The 22,873-nt window shown below is 40.3% G+C and overlaps 1 protein-coding gene across 1 annotated transcript in view; it reads left to right on the top strand.

Moving 5' to 3' along the window:
* Window positions 1–22,873, top strand: part of LOC133616381 (BMP/retinoic acid-inducible neural-specific protein 3-like) — a 290,364-nt gene that overhangs the window by 249,001 nt on the left and 18,490 nt on the right. Inside the window, exon 7 of the mRNA XM_061975560.2 lies at window positions 10,410–10,632. Coding sequence (XP_061831544.2) covers window positions 10,410–10,632 — 223 coding nt within the window. The remainder of the gene's footprint in view (window positions 1–10,409; window positions 10,633–22,873) is intronic.

Here is a 22,873-nt window from a genome sequence, read left to right as displayed (position 1 = left end):
AACGGCAAAAATGAATGGGAGGAAAATATATGCCACAGTGGTCCCTGGCTGATTTTAAATCCAGTCAAGCATAGTGCTTAGACCACTGTGGCACACCCTCATGAGACATCTCATGAATGCAAGTTGAAGGGACACGTCTGATCACACTGTATATAGAGTATGTCCCTTTTTCTACAAATCCCATTAAAGTTCCTAAACCGCTACTGTATTTCTGGTATGCGTAGCCTGTTATAGGCAAAGCTTTTATGTATAAAACCCAAAACCAGTGAAGTTGGCACGTCGTGTAATTCGTAAATAAAAACAAAATACAATGATTTCCAAATCCTTTTCAACTTATATTCAATTGAGTAGACTGCAAAGACAAGATATTTAATGTTCGAACTGAGAAACTTCATTTTTTTTTGTAAATAATCAATAAATTAGAATTTAATGGCAGCAACACATTGCAAAAAAGTTGGCACAGGGGCATTGTTACCACTGTGTTACATGGTCTTTCCTTTTCACAACACTCAGTAAACGTTTGGGAACTGAGGAGACCAATTTTTGAAGCTTTTCAGGTGGAATTTTTTCCCATTCTTGCTTGATGTACAGCTTAAGTTGTTTAACAGTCCGGGGGTCCCCGTTGTGGTATTTTAGGCTTCATAATGCGCCACACATTTTCAATGGGAGACAGGTCTGCACTACAGGCAGACCAATCTAGTAATTGCACTCTTTTACTATGAAGCCACGCTGTTGTAACATGTGGCTTGCATTGTCTTGCTGAAATAAGCAGGGGCGTCCATCATACCGTTGCTTGGATGGCAACATATGTTGCTCTAAAACCTGTATGTACTTTTCAGCATGAATGGGGCCTTCACAGATATGTAAGTTACACATGCCTTGGGCACTAATACACCCCCATACCATCACAGATGCTGGCTTTTGAACTTTGCGCCTAGAACAATCCGGATGGTTCTTTTCCTCTTTGTCCTGGAGGACACCACGTCCACAGTTTCCAAACACAATCTGAAATGTGGACTCGTCAGACCACAGAACACTTTTCTACTTTGTATGAGTCCATCTTAGATGAGTTCGGGCCCAGCGAAGCCGGCGACGTTTCTGGGTGTTGTTGATAAATGGCTTTCGCTTTGCATAGTAGAGTTTTAACTTGCACTTACAGATGTAGCGACAAACTGTAGTTACTAACGGTGGTTTTCTGAAGTGTTCCTGAGCACATATGGTGATATCCTTTACACACTGATGTCGCTTTTTGATGCAGTACCGCCTGACGTTTTTAGCCTTGCTGCTTACGTGCAGTGATTTCTCCAGATTATCTGATTATTTTGATGATATTACGGACCGTAGATGGTGAAATCACAAAATTCCTTGCAATAGCTGGTAGAGAATTGTTGTTCTTCAACAATTAAACAACCAGGTATTTGTTGACAAAGTGGTGACCCTCGCCCCATCCTTGTTTGTGAATGACTGAGCATTTCATGGAAGCTGCTTTTATACCCAATCATGGCACCCACCTGTTCCCAATTAGCCTGTTCACCTGTGGGATGTTCCAAATAAGTGTTTGATGAGCATTCCTCAACTTTCTCAGTCTTTTTGGCCACTTGTGCCAGCTTTTTTGAAACATGTTGCAGGCATCAAACCCAAATGAGCTAATATTTGCAAAAAATAACAAAAGTTCTCCAGTTCGAATGTTAAGTATCTTGTCTTTGCAGTCTATTCAATTGAATTTAGGTTGAAAAGGATTTGCAAATCATTGTATTCCGTTTTTATTTACGATTTACACAACGTGACAACTTCACTGGTTTTGGGTTTTGTCTTTCCCGATTATATTACTTCCGGTGCAAGGAAGAGCAACTAGACACACCTGCAGCCCCTTGGCCTTTAGCAATGCTTTTAGGCGCAGAAGTTGCGTCAGGAAAACATCGGATTATACGTTATTGTCGACATCCAAGAATTGCGTGAGCCGTTTCCCTTCTTTGTCCACTTCCAGTTATTTTTGCCATTGTCTAAGTTTCTTCTTGTATGTTTATGTTAGATCTGCAGTATGTTTTCTACATTTACAATACTTGTGACGAGAGTATTTTTGGCGCAAAGTTGAAAAGCCAGCATCTGTGATGGTATGGGGGTGTATTAGTGCCCAAAGCATGGGTAACTTACACATCTGTGAAGGCACCATTAATGCTGAAAGGTACATACAGGTTTTGGAGCAACATATGTTGTCATCCAAGCAACGGTATCATGGACGCCCCTGCTTATTTCAGCAAGACAATGCCAAGCTATGTGTTACAACAGCGTGGCTTCATAGTAAAAGAGTGCGGAGACCCCGGACTGTTGAATAACTTGTACATCAAGCAAGAATGGGAAAAAAATTCCACCTAAAAAGCTTCAAAAATGTGTCTCCTCAGTTCCCAAACGTTTACTGAGTTTTGTTAAAAGGAAAGGCCATGTAACACAGTGGTAAAAATGTCCTTGTGCCAACTTTTTTTTAGTTTCTCAGTTCGAACATTAAATCTATTGTCTTTGAAGTCCATTCAATTGAATATAAGTTGAAAAGGATTTTCAAATCATTGTATTCGGTTTTTATTTACGAATTACACAACGTGCCAACTTCACTGTGTCAAGACTTGGTCCTGGAGTTTAGTTTTTCTAGAAGGCAACGGAAAGTTGGCTCGGGCGAGACGGGAATGAAGGTACATTTTTATTTAAACACTATAAATACAAAACAAGGAAGTAAACAAAAGGTGCGCACAATGGCGGAGAACAAACTATGAAACCAAACACTTGCAAAAAGGCAAAAACTATGAACAACAAAAAACACTAACTGTGGCAATAATAAACAAAACTTACTTGGCATGGACAAAAAGGAGCAGCGTGAACGATGGACATGAAAAAAAGAGTCAGAAATGTGCATAGCATAAATGTGGGGATGTCACCAGAAAGACAAACTGAAAAACAATGAACTTAAATACTACAGACATGATTAACGAAAACAGGTGCGTGACTCAAAACGTGAAACAGGTGCGTGACGTGACAGGTGAAAACTAATGGGTTGCTATGGTGACAAACAAGAGTGCACAATGAGTCCAAACGTGGAACAGGTGAAACTAATGGGTAATCATGGAAACAAGACAAGGGAGTGAAAAGCCAGAAACTAAAGAGTCCAATAACTAAACAAAACATGACTAAGACAAAACATGATTACACAGACATGACACACTGGTTTTGGGTTTTGTACATCAGCAGCCAAAAGAAGAGTATCTGTACCAGCCGGTGTTGAAAGAAAGAGGTTTAATGCAGGCAAGCAAAAGCTAAATGTTCTGATGATGAGTTATTTTTAGATTGCACAAATGACCAATAGAAAATTAGCTGCGGTCCCCAAATGGCCCACAGGCCAGACTTTGAACACCCTTGTTCTTGTGGCCCGCTGTTACGGAAGTCTCTAAGATATTATCCCTTGAGCCCACTTGTCCGTCCTTTTTCCCCTCAAAAATGAAATAAGCTCTGAAAAAGCTGTTGGCTGTTCATTAAAAAAAAAAAAAAAAAAAAAAAAGATATACCCCAAGCCCTTATTTAGCTCTGCCGTTTTTCATTATCATATGCATCAAACAATATCACTTCCAGTTAGACCGAGAGCTGCCTGTGTGGCCTGAGTAAAGGGATTCTCTCATTTCGCCTGATTAAATTAGCCAAATACAGTTAGAGGGTAGTCAAAAGCACTTGTGTGTGGGACTATACAGTCGTGGTCAAAAGTTTACGTACAGTTGTGAAGGACATAATGTCATGGCTGTCTTGAGTTTCCAATCATTTCTACAACTCTTATTTTGTTGTGATAGAGTGATTGGAGCACATACTTGTTGGTCACAAAAAAACATTCATGAAGTTTGGTTCTTTTATGAATTTATTATGGGTCTACTGAAAATGTGACCAAATCTGCTGGGTCAAAAGTATACATACAGCAATGTTAATATTTGCTTACATGTCCCTTGGCAAGTTTCACTGCAATAAGGCACTTTTGGTAGCCATCCACAAGCTTCTGCTTGACTTTTTGACCACTCCTCTTGACAAAATTGGTGCAGTTCAGCTAAATTTGTTGGTTTTCTGATGTGGACTTGTTTCTTCAGCATTGTCCACACGTCGTTAAGTCAGGACTTTGGTAAGGCCATTCTAAAACCTTAATTCAAGCCTGATTTAGCCATTTCTTTACCACTTTTGACGTATGTTTGTGGTCATTGTCCTGTTGGAACACCCAACTGCGCCCAAGACCCAACCTCCGGGCTGATGATTTTAGGTTGTCCTGAAGAATTTGGAGGTAATCCTCCTTTTTCATTGTACTGTTTACTCTCTTTAAAGCACCAGTTCCATTGGCAGCAAAACAGGCCCAAAGCATAATACTACCACCACCATGCTTGATGGTAGGATGGTGTTCCTGGGATTAAAGGCCTCCGTCAAGCATGGTGGTGGTAGTTATGCTCTGGGCCTGTCTAATTAAGGTTTTAGAATGGCCTCCCCAAAGTCCTGACTTAAACGTGTGGGGGGTTTGGGGTATGGTATTTTTATTTTTTTATTTTATTTTTATTTTTTATTTTTACTTTTTGTCATAAAGAAATACAATCATGTGTGCTTACGGACTGTATTCCTGCAGACTGTATTGATATATATTGATATATAATGTAGGAACCATACATTTTAATAACAGAAAGAAGCAACCCTTTTGTGCGAATGAGTGTGAATTAGTGAATAAGGGAGGGAGGTTTTTTGGGTTGGTGCACTAATTGTAAGTCTATCTTATGTTAATTTAATAAAAATAAAAAAAATAAAAAAAATGTAGGGTGTTGGGGACCAATGCTATACAGGACTGAATATCTAACAAACATAAAGGGGTGATGGAATGTTCCAACAGGACAATGACCCCAAACCATACGTGCCAACCTTGAGACCTCCACATTCGGGAGATTTGAGGGGGCGGGGGGGGGGGGGGGTGAGGGTGGGGTTGAGGTGGGCGGGGTCGGGGGGGCGTTGCCGGGTTTAAGGGGGGAAGAGTATATTTATAGCTAGAATTCACTGAAATTCAAGTATTTTATATATACATATATATATATATATATATATATATATAAATAAAATAAATATTTATATATATATATATATATATATATATATGTATGTATTTTATTATATATATATATATATATATATATATATATATATATATATATATATATATATATATATATATATATATATATATATATATATATATATATATATATATATATATATATATAAATAAAATAAATACTTGAATTTCAGTGTTTATTTATTTACACATATATACACACATAACACTAATCTACTCATTGTTGTATTTGAAAGTGCAATGCTTTGCAGCCAGTAGCACAGCCTTTGAAGGATCATAGGTATGGGCAGTGTAATATTCTGGGTTGGAGTCAATAACCAGGCGAGGTGACGAAGTTACGTCTCTTTACTTCATACTTCAGAACCGACTCCCACACTTGCCGTCAGGGTGCGCAATACAACGTAAACCGTTGGCCAACCAAAAAGTAACCACAGAACACTATGTGGTTACTTTTCGGTTGGCCAAGCGGACGTGACGGCAGGCTGTCCTCACTAAGGTCCGCACGGACCTGGAGGGGGCGTGCCTTAAGTCCGGCTGGAAATCGGGAGAAATTCAAGAGAATGGTTGTCCCGGGAGATTTTCGGGAGAGGCACTGAAATTCGGGAGTCTCCCGGAAAATTCGGGAGGGTTGGCAAGTATGCCCCAAATACACGTCAAAAGTGGTAGAGGAATGACTAAATCAGGCTAGAATTAAGGTTTTAGAATGGCCTCCGCAAAGTCCTGACTTAAACGTGTGGACAATGCTGAAGAAACAAGTCCATGTCATAAAACCAACAAATTTAGCTGAACTGCACCAATTTTTTCAAGAGGAGTGGTCAAAAATTCAAGCAGAAGCTTGTGGATGGCTACCAAAAGTGCCTTATTGCAGTGAAACTTGCCAAGGGACATGTAAGCAAATATTAACATTGCTGTATGTATACTCTTGACCCAGCAGATTTGCTCACATTTTCAGTAGACCCATAATAAATTCATAAAAGAACCAAACTTCATGAATGTTTTTTGTGACCAACAAGTATGTGCTCCAATCACTCTATCACAAAAAAATAAGAGAAATGATTGGAAACTCAAGACAGCCATGACATTATGATCTTTACAAGTGTATGTAAACTTTTGATCGCGACTGTATATATATATACTTAGTTCCTTGTTGAACATGGTTTGTAAGTCTTCGTATAGTGCGGGGGTAGGCAACCTGCGGCTCTGGAGCCACATGCGGCTCTTTAGCGCCGCCCTAGTGGCTCTCTGGAGCTTTTTCAAAAATGTATGAAAAATGGAAAAAGATGAGGGGAAAAAAATACATTTATTTGTTTTAATATGGTTTCTGTAGGAGGACAAACATGCGCAATACAACGTTATAAAGCACACTGTTTGTATTAAACATGCTTCACTGATTCGAGTATTTGGCGAGCGCCGTTTTGTCCCACTAATTTTGGCGGTCCTTGAACTCACCGTAGTTTGTTTACATGTATAACTTTCTAGGACATGTTTTATGCCACTTCTTTTTCTGTCTCATTTTGTCCACCAAACTTTTAACGTTGTGCATGAATACATAGAGGTGAGTTTTGTTGATGTTATTGACTTGTGTAGAGTGCTAATCAGACATATTTGGTCAGAGCATGACTGCAAGCTAATCGATGCTAACATGCTATTTAGGCTAGCTATATGTACATATTGCATCATTATGCCTCATTTGTAGCTATATTTGAGGTCATTTAGTTTCCTTTAAGTCCTCTTAATTCAAATTATATCTCAAGACACACTATCTGTATGTAATATGGCTTTTAATTTTTTTAATTTTTGCGGCTCCAGACAGATTTGTTTTTGTATTTTTGGTCCAATATGGCTCTTTCCACATTTTGGGTTGCCGACCCCTGGTATAGTGCAACAAAGTTCTCCATTCGAAACAATGAAAATATGAGTAATGGGTTCAAAAGTCCATATTTTTATGAAACTTTGTACACTTTGAACAGATTATAATGTGCTATCATTGTTTCCCACAGGACAGGCATCTATTTGTGGTGGTGTGGTCGGCGGGGGGTGGGGGGGGGCAGCGGCGATGACCAAGAAGAACGCGGAGTTGGAATATAATTACAACATTTTATGTACATATTTATATACAGATTTGAACAATTAGTTATTCACTGAAATATATTTATTAATTGTGGTTCTTACAAAAAATATATCTTATAAAATATAAAAGCTAAAATGTCTCTTAAAGCTCTGCCCCTTTAATGAGTGAATACTAAATAATTTAACTTTAGCCTACTACTACAACCATATTATTTACCAGCAACATGAAGTGAAACAGAGGCAGAGGTGTCCTGCCACAGTCAGTCAACCTCCTCCTCCTCCTGCTGCTGCTGCTGAACAGGTCGCACCTGTGGTCCGGACTGTAGGCCTACCTCCTTTCCAAGTCCAGCCCTTTTCGGCCGTTGAAAATATTTTTCTATACTCATCTGTGTAAAGGAGTGAACATCCAACATTAGAATTTATTACTAACGAGCAGAAGCGCTCTATGTACAGTGCCGTCTAACCTTAAGCGGTAGCAGCTCAACACATGCAGGGTTCAACGTTAAGGTTTTTTTCTACTTGCCTGACTTCTCAAATCTACTTGCCCCAATATTTTTACTTGTCCTGCCTAGGTTTTTTTCTGGCTGTGTAGTGCTCATGGCTTATATCTTACTAGAATCCTTCCCGTTGACTATTTACAACACTACACAGTATTTATTATTATTATTATTATCTATAATTACATTTAAATGGCATTGCATACATGTAAAATTAAATGCTATTTCACATTATTTGACCAGTAGCAGTTACACTCATCTGAACAGGTCAGCCACCTGTTTAAAGCCCGATCACAGTTGAAATCTTGAAATGAACGGCCTTTAATGGCCAAAACATTAACCTGGACAACATTTTAACAGCTGGTTGGCTCAGATTTTATTATTTTCATTGCATTCACATGCTGCAGTGGACAGTGGACATTTTAGCTTCAGTCCACGTGTGTTTATTGACAACAGGGTTATAACCTGGACACGTTAGCTCGTCGGTATGAAAACAGGTGACCGAGTCAAACAGCGGCGGTGTTAATGAAGCAGCGTCACGCGAAACCGTCAGTGAAACGCTCGGTGAAATCGCGGATTAACGTTAAATATATGACGAGCCGCGAGCGATGCAGCTATAACCTATCTACCTATAACAACTGTAAAAAAGAAGCAATGCTACCACGCTAGCAAGCGTTAGCTAGCCGGCTATGAGCCACCAAGCTGCTAACTATAGCCAAAAGGCACCATTTAAGTTTTTTTCCCCATGGCATCCTGGATCAAGGCTTTCAGCAGCTTTTGGACGTTTGAGGTAGAAACGTAGGAAGCGCCATCATTATGAAAAGTAACCGGCGAGTATTTTGGTCCCGTCCGTCCGTCCCTCTTCTTTTTCTTCTTCTGGCCCACCAGGTGAATTAAGTGCTATTGGCGGAGTTACAATGCATACCGCCACCTACTGCACCGGAGGTGTAACTACAAGCAACATTCACAGACAGTCCCATTGCTTTTATGAGCGGTCGAGCGAGTCAAAAGCCGAAAAATCCATTTGTGGCGGACATAATTCTTTCGTGGCGGGCCGCCACAAATAAATGAATGTGTGGGAAACACTGGCTATACAGGACTGAATATCTAACAAACATAAATGGGGTGATGGAATGTTCCAACAGGACAATGACCCCAAACACACGTCAAAAGTGGTAAAGGAATGGCTAAACCAGGCTAGAATGAAGGTTTTAGAATGGCCTTTCCAAAGGCTTGACTTAAACGTGTGGCCAATGCTGAAGAAACAAGTCCATGTCAGAAAACCAACACATTTAGCTGAACTGCACCAATTTTGTCAAGAGGAGTGGTCAAAAATTCAAGCAGAAGCTTGTGGATGGCTACCAAAAGCGCCTTATTGCAGGTAAATTTGCCAAGGGACATGTAACCAAATATTAACATTGCTGTATGTATACTTTTGACCCAGCAGATTTGGTCACATTTTCAGTAGACTGCAAAAAGTCAGTGTTCAAAAACAAGAAAAAAAAATACAAAAATTAGTTGAACTAAGCAAAATTATCTGCCAATAGAACAAGAAAATTTGGCTTGTCAAGACTTTCCAAAACAAGTAAAATTAACTAACCTCAATGAACCCAAATATACCTTAAATAAGTATATTCTCACTAATAACAAGTGCACTTTTCTTGGTAGAAAAAAAAATAGACCATTTTGCTCAATATGTTGAAAAATTTTCTTAAATTAAGTAAATGCAAGTTCCATTATCTTGACATAATTGATATGCGCTCGGCATTACATTTCTTGAAACCAGCAAACTTACACTAAAAACTAAGTTATTGTTCTTAATGGAAAGGAAACAAGGCAACCGCTTGTTACTCTCGGGGTCTACTAGCCGCTCAGGCAAATCATATTGTCTAAAAATGCATTTTTCCATCGATAACATGACATCATCGCGCCAAGTGCATGCTCTTTCAGTCAATTAGTGCGCATATATACAGCCTGGCCCCCGGCAAATGTTTTAATTGTGTAATTTTGAAGAATTTATCTGAATGTGCATGAACTATTTCTGTTCAAAATTGTTAGAAATGTTAAATGTTTAAATATTAACTGTCAGTTTGCTGTACTGTGCCAACTGTACTACTTTATGAGTATGTATTTTCTATTGTTTTATTGAATATACAACAGCAAAGTCCATTTGGCTGTCATCTGTTTTAATTATGAGACACAATTGTGTCAAAGTCATGATTTTTTTTTTTTCATGCTTGAAATAAGAAAGTATTACTTTGAAAACAGTAGTTTTATACTTGTGAGTGTTGATGACACAGCTTTGCAACAGTTGATATTCTACTTTCAAGCATGTTTTACTCAATATAGGTCATAAAATCTCAGCAACAAGCTGTAATATCTTACTGAGATCATTTAGGATCAAAACCCTTAAAACTAGTAAAACACTAAAATCTGCTTAGTGAGAAGAGTTATCTTATCAGACAGAAAATAATCAAAAATCTTACTTAGATTTCAGTTTTTGCAGTGTATGTGCTCCAATCACTCTATCACAAAAAAATAATGGTTGTAGAAATGATTGGAAACTCACGTCAGCCATGACGTTATGTTCTTTACAAGTGTATGTCAACTTTTTATGTAAAGGTTTTGAAAAGGGGTTTCTTCTGTGTGGAGCGCTTGTGTTTGAAAATCCATTTTCTTAAACGTGTCCGCACTTCCCTGCCTTTCAGAGGAGTTCCAGAACTTTGTTCGGAGGCTCCCCACGTCGTACGCTTTGAACACATCAGCCATCGAGTTCTTCTGGAAGATGGAACCCGCCGTTAATCAGCGCTACAAACAGCTGGAGCTCAACACCCAGCAGTCTTTGAGCAAATCGGGACGCATCATCAACAAGCTCTACACCCTCAGCAAGAGGTGTCGCGCCCAGCCCAAAATCATTAGGCTGAGTGAGAGGTGAGATGCTCTGGTATTGTTGAAGTATTCCCTCTGACATGAGAATGTGCGCGTGGGTGTGCATGGGGGTAGGGGTGGGCATGCGTGGACCACCATCTGAGAACATAAGCAAAAATTCTAAAGCCTGCAGCCACATCACATGTCCTTTCAAGTTATCTGAAAATGGCACACATCTTTTTTTTTTTTTTCCTGCACAGCGCTTTTGCAATCTCCTGAACTCGGCACTATGCTAATATTACACACAATATATTAGGCCTTTGATATTCAAACTGAGGGTGCCGCTGATGTGGGCTGTAGTCTCACACCTGCTGATTTGGATGCAGTCAAGGTTATATCAAGGAAAACAAAAAAACGCCCCCTGCGAAATTAAAGTTTTATGCGTTTTAAGAAACGTGTTTCAGTATAGGCGGTTAAGAATTAAGAAAAAAAAAAAATCATGGATAAACAATTGAAAATAGTCATTAGTAGAGATGTCCGATAATGGCTTTTTTGCCGAAATCCAATATTCCGATATTGTCCAACTCCGATATCAACCGATATATACAGTCGTGGAAATAACACATTATTATGCCTAATTTTGTTGTGATGCCCCGCTGGATGCATTAAACAATGTAACACGGTTTTCCAAAATAAATGAACTCAAGTTATGGAAAAAAAAAATGCCAACATGGCACTGCCATATTTATTATTGAAGTCACAAAGTGCATTATTTTTTTTTAACATGCCTCAAAACAGCAGCTTGGAATTTGGGGCATGCTCTCCCTGAGTAAGCATGAGGAGGTTAGGGGTAGCGGGGGGTGTACATTGTAGCGTCCCGGAAAGAGTTAGTGCTGCAAGGGGTTCTGGGTATTTGTTCTGTTGTGTCTATGTTGTGTTACGGTGCGGATGTTCTCCCGAAATGCGTTTGTCATTCTTGTTTGGTGTGGGTTCACAGTGTGGCGCATATTTGTAACAGTGTTAAAGTTGTTTATACGGCCACCCTCAGTGTGACCTGTATGGCTGTTGACTAAGTATGGCTTGCATTCACTTGTGTGTGTGTGAAAAGCCGTAGATATTATGTGACTGGGCCGGCACGCAAAGGCAGTGCCTTTAAGGTTTATTGGCGCTCTGTACTTCTTTCAAAATAAATCAACTCAAGTTATGGAAAAAAGTGCCAACATGGCACTGCCATATTTATTATTGAAGTCACAAAGTGCATAATTTTTTTTTAACATGCCTCAAAACAGCAGCTTGGAATTTGGGGCATGCTCTCCCTGAGAGAGCATGAGGAGGTTGAGGTAGGCAGGGTTAGGGTAGCGGGGGGGTGTATATTGTAGCGTCCCGGAAAGAGTTAGTGCTGCAAGGGATTCTGGGTATTTGTTCTGTTGTGTTACGAAATGCGTTTGTCATTCTTGTTTGGTGTGGGATCACAGTGTGGCGCATATTTGTAACAGTGTTAAAGTTGTTTATACGGCCACCCTCAGTGTGACCTGTATGGCTGTTGACCAAGTATGCCTTGCATTCACTTGTGTGTGTGTGTGAAAAGCCGTAGGTATTATGTGACTGGGCCGGCACGCAAAGGCACTGCCTTTAAGGTTTATTGGCGCTCTGTACTTCTCCCTACGTCCGAGTACCACTCCGTACAGCGCCGTTTTAAAAAGTCATAAATTTTACTTTTTGAAACCGATACCGATAATTTCCGATATTACATTTTAAAGCATTTATAGGTCGATAATATCGGCAGTCCGATATTATCGGCCATCTCCAATTATTAGTAGTGTTGTCTGACTATCTGTGTCGGTCCTGTGACGAGGTGGCAACTTGTCCAGGGTGTACGCCGCCTTCCGCCCGAATGCAGCTGAGATAGGCTCCAGCACACCCTGCGACCCCGAACGGGACAAGCAGTAGAAAATGGATGGATGGATGATTATACCGTATTTTCCGGACTATAAGGCGCACTTAAAATCATTGTTTTCCCCTAAAAACTGCACAGTTCACCTTATAACCCAATGCTCCTAATCCAAGCAATACATGTGGTTGAGCTTACCCACCTCAAAGCTATTTTATTTGGTACATGGTGTAATGATAAGTGTGACCAGTAGATGGCAGTCAAACATAAGAGATACGTGTAGACTGCACTATGATGGGTCTCAAGTAAACAATACCAACATTTGAAATTCATTTATTGGCCGATGATATCGGCAGTCTGATATTATCGGCCATCTCCAATTATTAGTAGTGTTGTCTGTCTATCTGTGTCGGCCCTGTGACGAGGTGGCGACTTGTCCAGGGTGTACCTTGCCTCCCGCCCGAATGCAGCTGAGATAGGCTCCAGCACACCCCGCGACCCTGAACGGGACAAGCAGTAGAAAATGGATGGATGGATGATTATACCGTATTTTCCGGACTATAAGGCGCACTTAAAATCATTTTTCCCCCCAAAAACTGGACAGTTCGCCTTATAACCCAATGCTCCTAATCTAAGCAATACATTTGGTTGAGCTTACCCACCTCAAAGCTATTTTATTTGGTACATGGTGTAATGATAAGTGTGACCAGTAGATGGCAGTCAAACATAAGAGATACGTGTAGACTGCACTATGATGGGTCTCAAGTAAACAATACCAACATTTGAAATGCATTTATCGGCCGATGATATCGGCAGTCCGATATTATCGGACATCTCTAATTATTAGTATTGTTGTCTGTCTATCTGTGTCGGCCCTGTGATGAGGTGGCGACTTGTCCAGGGTGTACCTTGCCTTCCGCCCGAATGCAGCTGAGATAGGATCCAGCACCCCCCGCGACACCGAACGGGACAAGCAGTAGAAAATGGATGGATGGATGATTATACCGTATTTTCCGGACTATAAGGCGCACTTAAAATCATTTTTTTCCCCTAAAAACTGCACAGTTTGCCTTATTACCCAATGCTCCTAATCCAAACAATACATTTGGTTGAGCTTACCCACCTCAAAGCTATTTTATTTGGTACATGGTGTAATGATAAGTGTGACCAGTAGATGGCAGTCAAACATAAGAGATACGTGTAGACTGCACTATGATGGGTCTCAAGTAAACAATACCAACATTTGAAATGCATTTATCGGCCGATGATATCGGCAGTCCGATATTATCGGACATCTCTAATTATTAGTATTGTTGTCTGTCTATCTGTGTTGGCCCTGTGATGAGGTGGCGACTTGTCCAGGGTGTACACCGCCTTCCGCCCGAATGCAGCTGAGATAGGCTCCAGCACCCCCCGCGACCCCGAACGGGACAAGCAGTAGAAAATGGATGGATGGATGATTATACCGTATTTTCCGGACTATAAGGCGCACTTAAAATCATTTTTTTCCCCTAAAAACTGCACAGTTTGCCTTATTACCCAATGCTCCTAATCCAAACAATACATTTGGTTGAGCTTACCCACCTCAAAGCTATTTTATTTGGTACATGGTGTAATGATAAGTGTGACCAGTAGATGGCAGTCAAACATAAGAGATACGTGTAGACTGCACTATGATGGGTCTCAAGTAAACAATACCAACATTTGAAATGCATTTATCGGCCGATGATATCGGCAGTCCGATATTATCGGACATCTCTAATTATTAGTATTGTTGTCTGTCTATCTGTGTTGGCCCTGTGATGAGGTGGCGACTTGTCCAGGGTGTACCCCGCCTTCCGCCCGAATGCAGCTGAGATAGGCTCCAACACACCCCGCGACCCCGAACGGGACAAGCAGTAGAAAATGGATGGATGGATGATTATACCGTATTTTACGGACTATAAGGCGCACTTAAAATCATTGTTTCCCCCTAAAAACTGCACAGTTCGCCTTATAACCCAATGCTCCTAATCCAAGCAATACATTTGGTTGAGCTTACCCACCTCAAAGCTATTTTATTTGGTACATGGTGTAGTGATAAGTGTGACCAGTAGATGGCAGTCAAACATAAGAGATACGTGTAGACTGCACTATGATGGGTCTCAAATAAACAATACCAACATTTGAAATGCATTTATCGGCCGATGATATCGGCAGTCCGATATTATCGGACATCTCTAATTATTAGTATTGTTGTCTGTCTATCTGTGTTGGCCCTGTGATGAGGTGGCGACTTGTCCAGGGTGTACCCCGCCTTCCGCCCGAATGCAGCTGAGATAGGCTCCAACACACCCCGCGACCCCGAACGGGACAAGCAGTAGAAAATGGATGGATGGATGATTATACCGTATTTTACGGACTATAAGGCGCACTTAAAATCATTGTTTCCCCCTAAAAACTGCACAGTTCGCCTTATAACCCAATGCTCCTAATCCAAGCAATACATTTGGTTGAGCTTACCCACCTCAAAGCTATTTTATTTGGTACATGGTGTAGTGATAAGTGTGACCAGTAGATGGCAGTCAAACATAAGAGATACGTGTAGACTGCACTATGATGGGTCTCAAATAAACAATACCAACATTTGAAATGCATTTATCGGCCGATGATATCGGCAGTCCGATATTATCGGACATCTCTAATTATTAGTATTGTTGTCTGTCTATCTGTGTTGGCCCTGTGATGAGGTGGCGACTTGTCCAGGGTGTAAGTGCCTTCCGCCCGAATGCAGCTGAGATACGCTCCAGCACCCCCCGTGACCCCGAACGGGACAAGCAGTAGAAAATGGATGGATGGATGATTATACCGTATTTCCCGGACTATAAGGCGCACTTAAAATCATTTTTTTCCCCTAAAAACTGCACAGTTCGCCTTATAACCCAAAGCTCCTAATCCAAGCAATACATTTGGTTGAGCTTACCCACCTCAAAGCTATTTTATTTGGTACATGGTGTAATGATAAGTGTGACCAGTAGATGGCAGTCAAACATAAGACATACGTGTAGACTGCACTATGATGGGTCTCAAGTAAATAATACCAACATTTGAAATGTCCATCCATCCATCTTCTTCCACTTATCTCGGAGATGGCACTCCACCCTTCCATTGAAAATATAGAACATTACACACGTAGTATCTAGCCGATACTACATAAAAAATAACGTAAAATAACGCAGTAACGCATCATGTAGTAACGGTAACTGAGTTACTGAATATAAAAAATAACGCGTTAGATTACTAGTTACCGCCAAAACTAACAGTGTTACAGTAACGCGTTACTTAGTAACGCGTTAGTCCCAACACTGGTAGTGAGTTTACATTATTCACCCAAGGAACTTTAGTTATTAGAGTTCCGGTAGGACGGTTTTTCACAGGACACATTTCCGGTGTGGTTGTTTCCGGATGAGGAGATGCTGCTCCGGTATTGATTGAAGTAAAGTCTAAACGTCATTAAAACAGTTAGCTCTATCTTTTGACACTTCTTCCACCCCCGTCTTTGCACGCTACACCGCTACAACAAAGATGATGGGGAGAAGACGCTGCCGAAGGTGAGCCACGTAAATAAGACCTCTTACATAGGTTTGCCTAATATACAAACCCCGTTTCCATATGAGTTGGGAAATTGTGTTAGATGTAAATATAAACGGAATACAATGATTTGCAAATCCTTTTCAACCCATATTCAATTGAATGCACTACAAAGACAACATATTTGATGTTCAAACTTATTTACACCTACTCAGTGGCCTAGTGGTTAGAGTGTCCGCCCTGAGATCGGTAGGTTGTGAGTTCAAACCCCGGCCGAGTCATACCAAAGACTATAAAAATGGGACCCATTACCTCCCTGCTTGGCACTCAGCATCAAGGGTTGCAATTGGGGGTTAAATCACCACAAAATGATTCCCGGGCGCGGCCACCGCTGCTGCCCACTGCTCCCCTCACCTCCCAGGGGGTGATCAAGGGTGATGGGTCAAATGCAGAGAATAATTTCGCCACACCTAGTGTGTGTGTGACAATCATTGGTACTTTAACTTTTAACTTTAACTTTAATAAACTTTATTTTTATTTTGCAAATAATAATTAACTTAGAATTTCATGGCTGCAACACGTGCCAAATTAGTTGGGAAAGGGCATGTTCACCACTATGTTACATGGCCTTTCCTTTTAACAACACTCAGTAAAAATTTGGGAACTGAGGAGACACATTTTTTAAGCTTCTCAGATGGAATTCTTTCCCATTCTTGCTTGATGTACAGCTTAAGTTGTTCAACAGTCCGGGGGTCTCAGTTGTGGTATTTTAGGCTTCATAATGCACCACACATTTTCAATGGGAGACAGGTCTGCACTACAGGCAGGCCAGTCTAGTACCCGCACTCTTTTACTATGAAGCCACGTTGATGTAACACGTGGCTTGGCATTGTCTTGCTGAAATAAGCAGGGGCGTCCATGGTAACGTTGCTTGGATGGCAACATATGTTGCTCCAAAACCTGTATGTACCTTTCAGCATTAATGGCACCTTCACAGATGTGTAAGTTACCCATGTCTTGGGCACTAATACACCCCCATACCATCACAGATGCTGGCTTTTCAACTTTGCGCCTATAACAATCCGGATGGTTCTTTTCCTCTTTGGTCCGGAGGACACAACGTCCACAGTTTCCAAAAACAATTTGAAATGTGGACACGTCAGACCACAGAACACTTTTCCACTTTGTATCAGTCCATCTTAGATGAGCTCAGGCCCAGCAAAGCCGACTGCGTTTCTGGGTGTTGTTGATAAACGGTTTTCGCCTTGCAAAGGACAGTTTTAACTTGCACTTACAGATGTAGCGACCAACTGTAGTTACTGACAGTGGGTTTCTGAAGTGTTCCTGAGCCCATGTGGTGATATCCTTTACACACTGATGTCGCTTGTTGATGCAGTACAGCCTGAGGGATCAAAGGTCACGGGCTTAGCTGCTTACGTGCAGTGATTTCTCCAGATTCTCTGAACCCTTTGATGATATTACGGACCGTAGATGGTGAAATCCCTAAATTCCTTGCAATAGCTGGTTGAGATAGGTTTTTCTTAAACTGTTCAACAATTTGCTCATGCATTTGTTGACAAAGTGGTGACCCTCGCCCCATCCTTGTTTGTGAATGACTGAGCATTTCATGTAATCTACTTTTATACCCAATCATGGCACCCACCTGTTCCCAATTTGCCTGTTCACCTGTGGGATGTTCCAAATAAGTGTTTGATGAGCATTCCTCAACTTTATCAGTATTTATCGCCACCTTTCCCAAATTTTTTGTCACGTGTTGCTGGCATCAAATTCTAAAGTTAATGACTATTTGCAAAAAAAAAAAAAAGTTTATCAGTTTGAACATCAAATATGTTGTTTTTGTAGCATATTCAACTGAATATGGGTTGAAAAGTATTTGCAAATCATTGTATTCCGTTTATATTTACATTTAACATAATTTCCCAACTCATGTGGAAACGGGGTTTGTATGAAAAAAGATCTAGTGTGCCCTATGGTCCGGAAAATACGGTAGATGTTGTGTTGGATGACAAGTAAAATAATCATGTTCTGCAAATTTCAGCAGGTACAATTGCTTTTTGTCACTCACCCTTTAATTTATGTTCTCATAAAATGGAGTGAACTATTTGTTTTTTAACATTTTCTACAAATATTTAATCATCATTGGGCCTCTTCAGTCTTTCTCATTGTATACCACTATATGACAGCACTCCTCCCGATGTTATAAGTTTGTTTCATTTCAAGTTGTTGTGTTCACTTCCCCACTTTCAAAGGTGAATGCATTTCGAAGTTGCACTAGGAGAAGTTGCAATAACTAACATGTCTTTATTAGGTCTGAGAATATACACTATATTGCCCAAAAGTATTTGGCTACCCATCCAAATGATCAGAATCAGGTGTCCTAATCTCTTGGCCCGGCCACAGGTGTATAAAATCAAGCACTTAGGCATGGAGACTGTTTCTACAAACATTTGTGAAAGACTGTGCAACAAATCCAGTCGTGAAATTTCCTCGCTCCGAAATATTCCAAAGTCAACTGTCGGCTTTATTATAAGAAAATGGAAGAGTTTGGGAACAACAGCAACTCAGCCACCAACTGGTAGGCCACGTAAACTGACAGAGAGTGGTCAGCGCATGCTGAAGTGCATAGTGCAAAGACTTTCTGCACAGTCAGTTGCTACAGAGCTCCAAACTTCATGTGACCTTCCAATTAGCCCACGTACAGTACGCAGAGAGCTTCATGGAATGGGTTTCCATGGCCGAGCAGCTGCATCTAAGCCATACATCACCAAGTCCAATGCAAAGCGTGGGATGCAGTGGTGTAAAGTACATCGCCACTGGACTCTAGAGCAGTGGAGACTTGTCTCTGGAGTGATGAATCACACTTTTTCATCTGGTAATCTGATGGACGAGTCTGGGTTTGGAGGTTGCCAGGAGAACGCTACATTTCGGACTGCATTGTGCCGAGTGTGAAATTTGGTAGAGGAGGAATTATGGTGTGGGGTTGTTTTTCAGGAGTTGGGCTAGGCCCCTTAGTTCCAGTGAAAGGAACTTTGAATGCGCCAGGATTTTAAAACATTTTGGACAATTCCATGCTCCCAACCATGTGGGAACAGTGTCGAGCGGGCCCCTTCCTCTTCCAACATGACTGTGCACCAGTGCACAAAGCAAGGTCCATAAAGACATGGATGGCGGAGTCTGGTGTGGATGAACTTGACTGGCCTGCACAGAGTCCTGACCTGAACACGATAGAACACCTTTGGGATGAATTAGAACGGAGACTGAGAGCCAGGCCTTCTCGACCAACATCACCAATGCACTTTTGGAAGAATGGTCGAAAATTCCTATAAACACACTTCGCAACCTTGTGGACAGCCTTCCCAGAAGAGTTGAAGCTGTAATAGCTGCAAAAGGTGGACCGACATCATATTGAATTCTATGGGTTAGGAATGGGATGGCACTTCAAAACATGTGGCCTAATACTTTTGGCAATATAGTGTATTTGCAGGTGAATGTGGATTATTTGTCGTGGTTATGTACAGTGGGGAAACATGTATTTCATCCACTTTTGGTTCTTCCCTGCATACGAAGATACCGTATATGGGCCCTTTTCTCCCATGTGCTTATGTGACAAAGCTGCACAATTGCGTGGATTCTGGCGAGCATTTTCCCCTCAACTTGAGTCTGTCAATGCACGCTTTCCATCCAAGATTCACACTCTAAGGGCCTCATTTACTAAAGGTTTGCATGCACTAAAACAAGTGCAAACCAGATAGCACATGCAAAGCGGATTGTGTCTGTTAAGTGAGCAGAATAAGGAGTGCAATCGATTTTGCGTCTCTGTCTTCATTAATATGCAACATATATGCTGATCATCAATACTGGGCAGAGAACAGGCAAATAAATTATACAGCACGTGCAATGTGATTCATCAACACTCATCACCGTTTTGCATTTTATTTAGCACATTTGAAAAGGACAAGCAAACTGACACCGGCTGTGAGAGAGAAGTGCTCACGCTGCAAAGACACACGATGGACAGAGAATCCTACTTGTACTTTTTTATAACATATTTGAATGACCAGAACATTTTTTTTTTAGACACATCATCTATTCAGCAACATACTTTTATAATTTCATAGCTGCTAGTTGACTTAAGGGGCGGATTAAAATCAATTAAGTTTGTTGTCATTTAATATTTGTTTAATGTCATTTGTTTTTCTAGATAGAGTAGATATTACTAACTTATATCCTATGTAGTGTTGTCCCGATACCAATATTGTGGTGGTACAAAATGTATTTCGATACTTTTCGGTACTTTTCGATACTTTTCTAAATAAAGGGGTCCACAAAAAATTGCATTATCGGCTTTATTTGAACAAAAAATCTTAGGGTACATTAAACATATGTTTCTTATTGCAAGTTTGTCCTTAAATAAAATAGTGAACATACAAGACAACTTGTCTTTTAGTAGTAAGTAAACAAACAAAGGCTCCTAATTTAGCTGCTGACATATGCAGTAACATATTGTGTCATTTTCCATTCTATTAATTTATCAACATTATTAAGGACAAGTGGTAGAAAATGAATTATGAATCTACTTTTTAGAGGTGGTATAGTACCGAATATGATTCATTAGTATGGCTGTACTATACTACAAAACCCGTTTCCATATGAGTTGGGAAATTGTGTTAAATTTTTTTTGATTTGCAAATCCTTTTCAACCCATATTCAGTTGAATATGCTACAAAGACAACATATTTGATGTTCAAACTGATAATTTTTTTTTTTTTTTTTGCAAAAAATCATTAACTTTAGAATTTGGTGAACAGGCAAATTGGGAACAGGTGGGTGCCATGATTGTGTATAATTGTAGATTCCACGAAATGCTCAGTCATTCACAAACAAGGATGGGGCGAGGGGCACCACTTTGTCAACAAATGCGTGAGCAAATTGTTGAACAGTTTAAGAAAAACCTATTACAACCAGCTATTGCAAGGAATTTAGGGATTTCACCATCTACCGTCCGTAATATCATCAAAGTGTTCAAAGAATCTGGAGAAATCACTGCACGCAAGCAGCTAAGCTCGTGACCTTAGATCCCTCAGGCTGTACTGCATCAACGAGCGACATCAGTGTGTAAAGGATATCACCACATGGGCTCAGGAACACTTCAGAAAACCACTGTCAGTAACTACAGTTGGTCGCTACATCTGTAAGTGCAAGTTAAAACTCTCCTATGCAAGGCAAAAAAGGTTAATCAACAACACCCAGAAACGCCGTCGGCTTCGCTGGGCCTGAGCCCATCTAAGATGGACTGATGCAAAGTGGAAAAGTGTTCTGTGGTCTGACGAGTCCACATTTCAAATTGTTTTTGGAAACTGTGGACGTTGTGTCCTCCGGACCAAAGAGGAAAAGAACCATCTGGATTGTTATAGGCGCAAAGTTGAAAAGCCACCATCTGTGATGGTATGAGGGTGTATTAGTGGCCAAGACATGGGTAACTTACACATCTGTGAAGGCGCCATTAATGCTGAAAGGTACATACAGGTTTTGGAGCAACATATGTTGCCATCCAAGCAACGTTACCATGGACGCCCCTGCTTATTTCAGCAAGACAATGCCAAACCACGTGTTACATCAACGTGGCTTCATAGTAAAAGAGTGCGGGTACTAGACTGGCCTGCCTGTAGTCCAGACCTGTCTCCCATTGAAAATGTGTGGCGCATTATGAAGCCAAAAATACCACAACGGAGACCCTCGGACTGTTGAACAACTTAAGCTGTACATCAAGCAAGAATGGGAAAGAATTCCACCTGAGAAGCTTAAAAAATGTGTCTCCTCAGTTCCCAAACGTTTACTGAGTGTTGTTAAAAGGAAAGGCCATGTAACACAGTGGTGAACATGCCCTTTCCCAACTACTTTGGCACGCGTTGCAGCCATGAAATTCTAAGTTAATTATTATTTGCAAAAAAAAATAAAGTTTATGAGTTTGAACATCAAATATCTTGTCTTTGTAGTGCATTCAATGAAAAGGATTTGCAAATCATTGTATTCCGTTTATATTTACATATAACACAATTTCCCAACTCATATGGAAACAGGGTTTGTATTAGAAAATAATCTCATGAAAATGACTTCTGTCATTTGATTATTATAAAAAAACATTTCACTTTTGCACACTCAGTGTGAGTGGATCGCGCACAACACACTCACTAATAGCACAAGCTGTTTTATAGATTGCTTTTTAGCGCGAGGTATTTAGATTTTAGTAAACCAAGCTCTAGGCAAGCTAGGAAATCAAGTGTGACAAGTTTATTATTTGGTATTAATACTTGTTTTAATTTATTTATATTTTGTTATTATTAATTAAGATATTTTGGTGCTTTCAATATATCCATGCTTAAGAAGACTCATGTACCGGTCCGTCTAAAAAGATATATTTTGCAGACAGAAAAATACAGGAATATATGCTTGATCCTATGCATACATCTCATTGTGCAACATGAGAATGTTTTAAGGCGGACTAAATGATCTCTGTAAGAGATGCCAAATATTTCCAAAGTAGGACCCCCGACGCCCACCCATGCATAAAATACAAGTACATAGCTTATGAAAAACAAGATTTTTTTTTTTTGTAATTATAAGTGGGCCAAATCACTTATATTAGAAATTAATCTCATGAAAATGGCTTCTGTCATTTGATTATTATAATAAAACATTTAACTTAAAAAGTCAAGTTTGGGACAGGTGAGTTTGTGTGTTTGCCCACACACGAAAAATTCCTGGGAGCTTTTGCACACACAATGTTAGTAGATTGCACGCAACACACTCACTAATAGCACA

Source organism: Nerophis lumbriciformis, linkage group LG14 (genome assembly GCF_033978685.3).
Source record: "Nerophis lumbriciformis linkage group LG14, RoL_Nlum_v2.1, whole genome shotgun sequence".
NCBI lineage: Eukaryota > Metazoa > Chordata > Actinopteri > Syngnathiformes > Syngnathidae > Nerophis > Nerophis lumbriciformis.
This window is presented reverse-complemented; position numbering and strand designations above follow the sequence as displayed.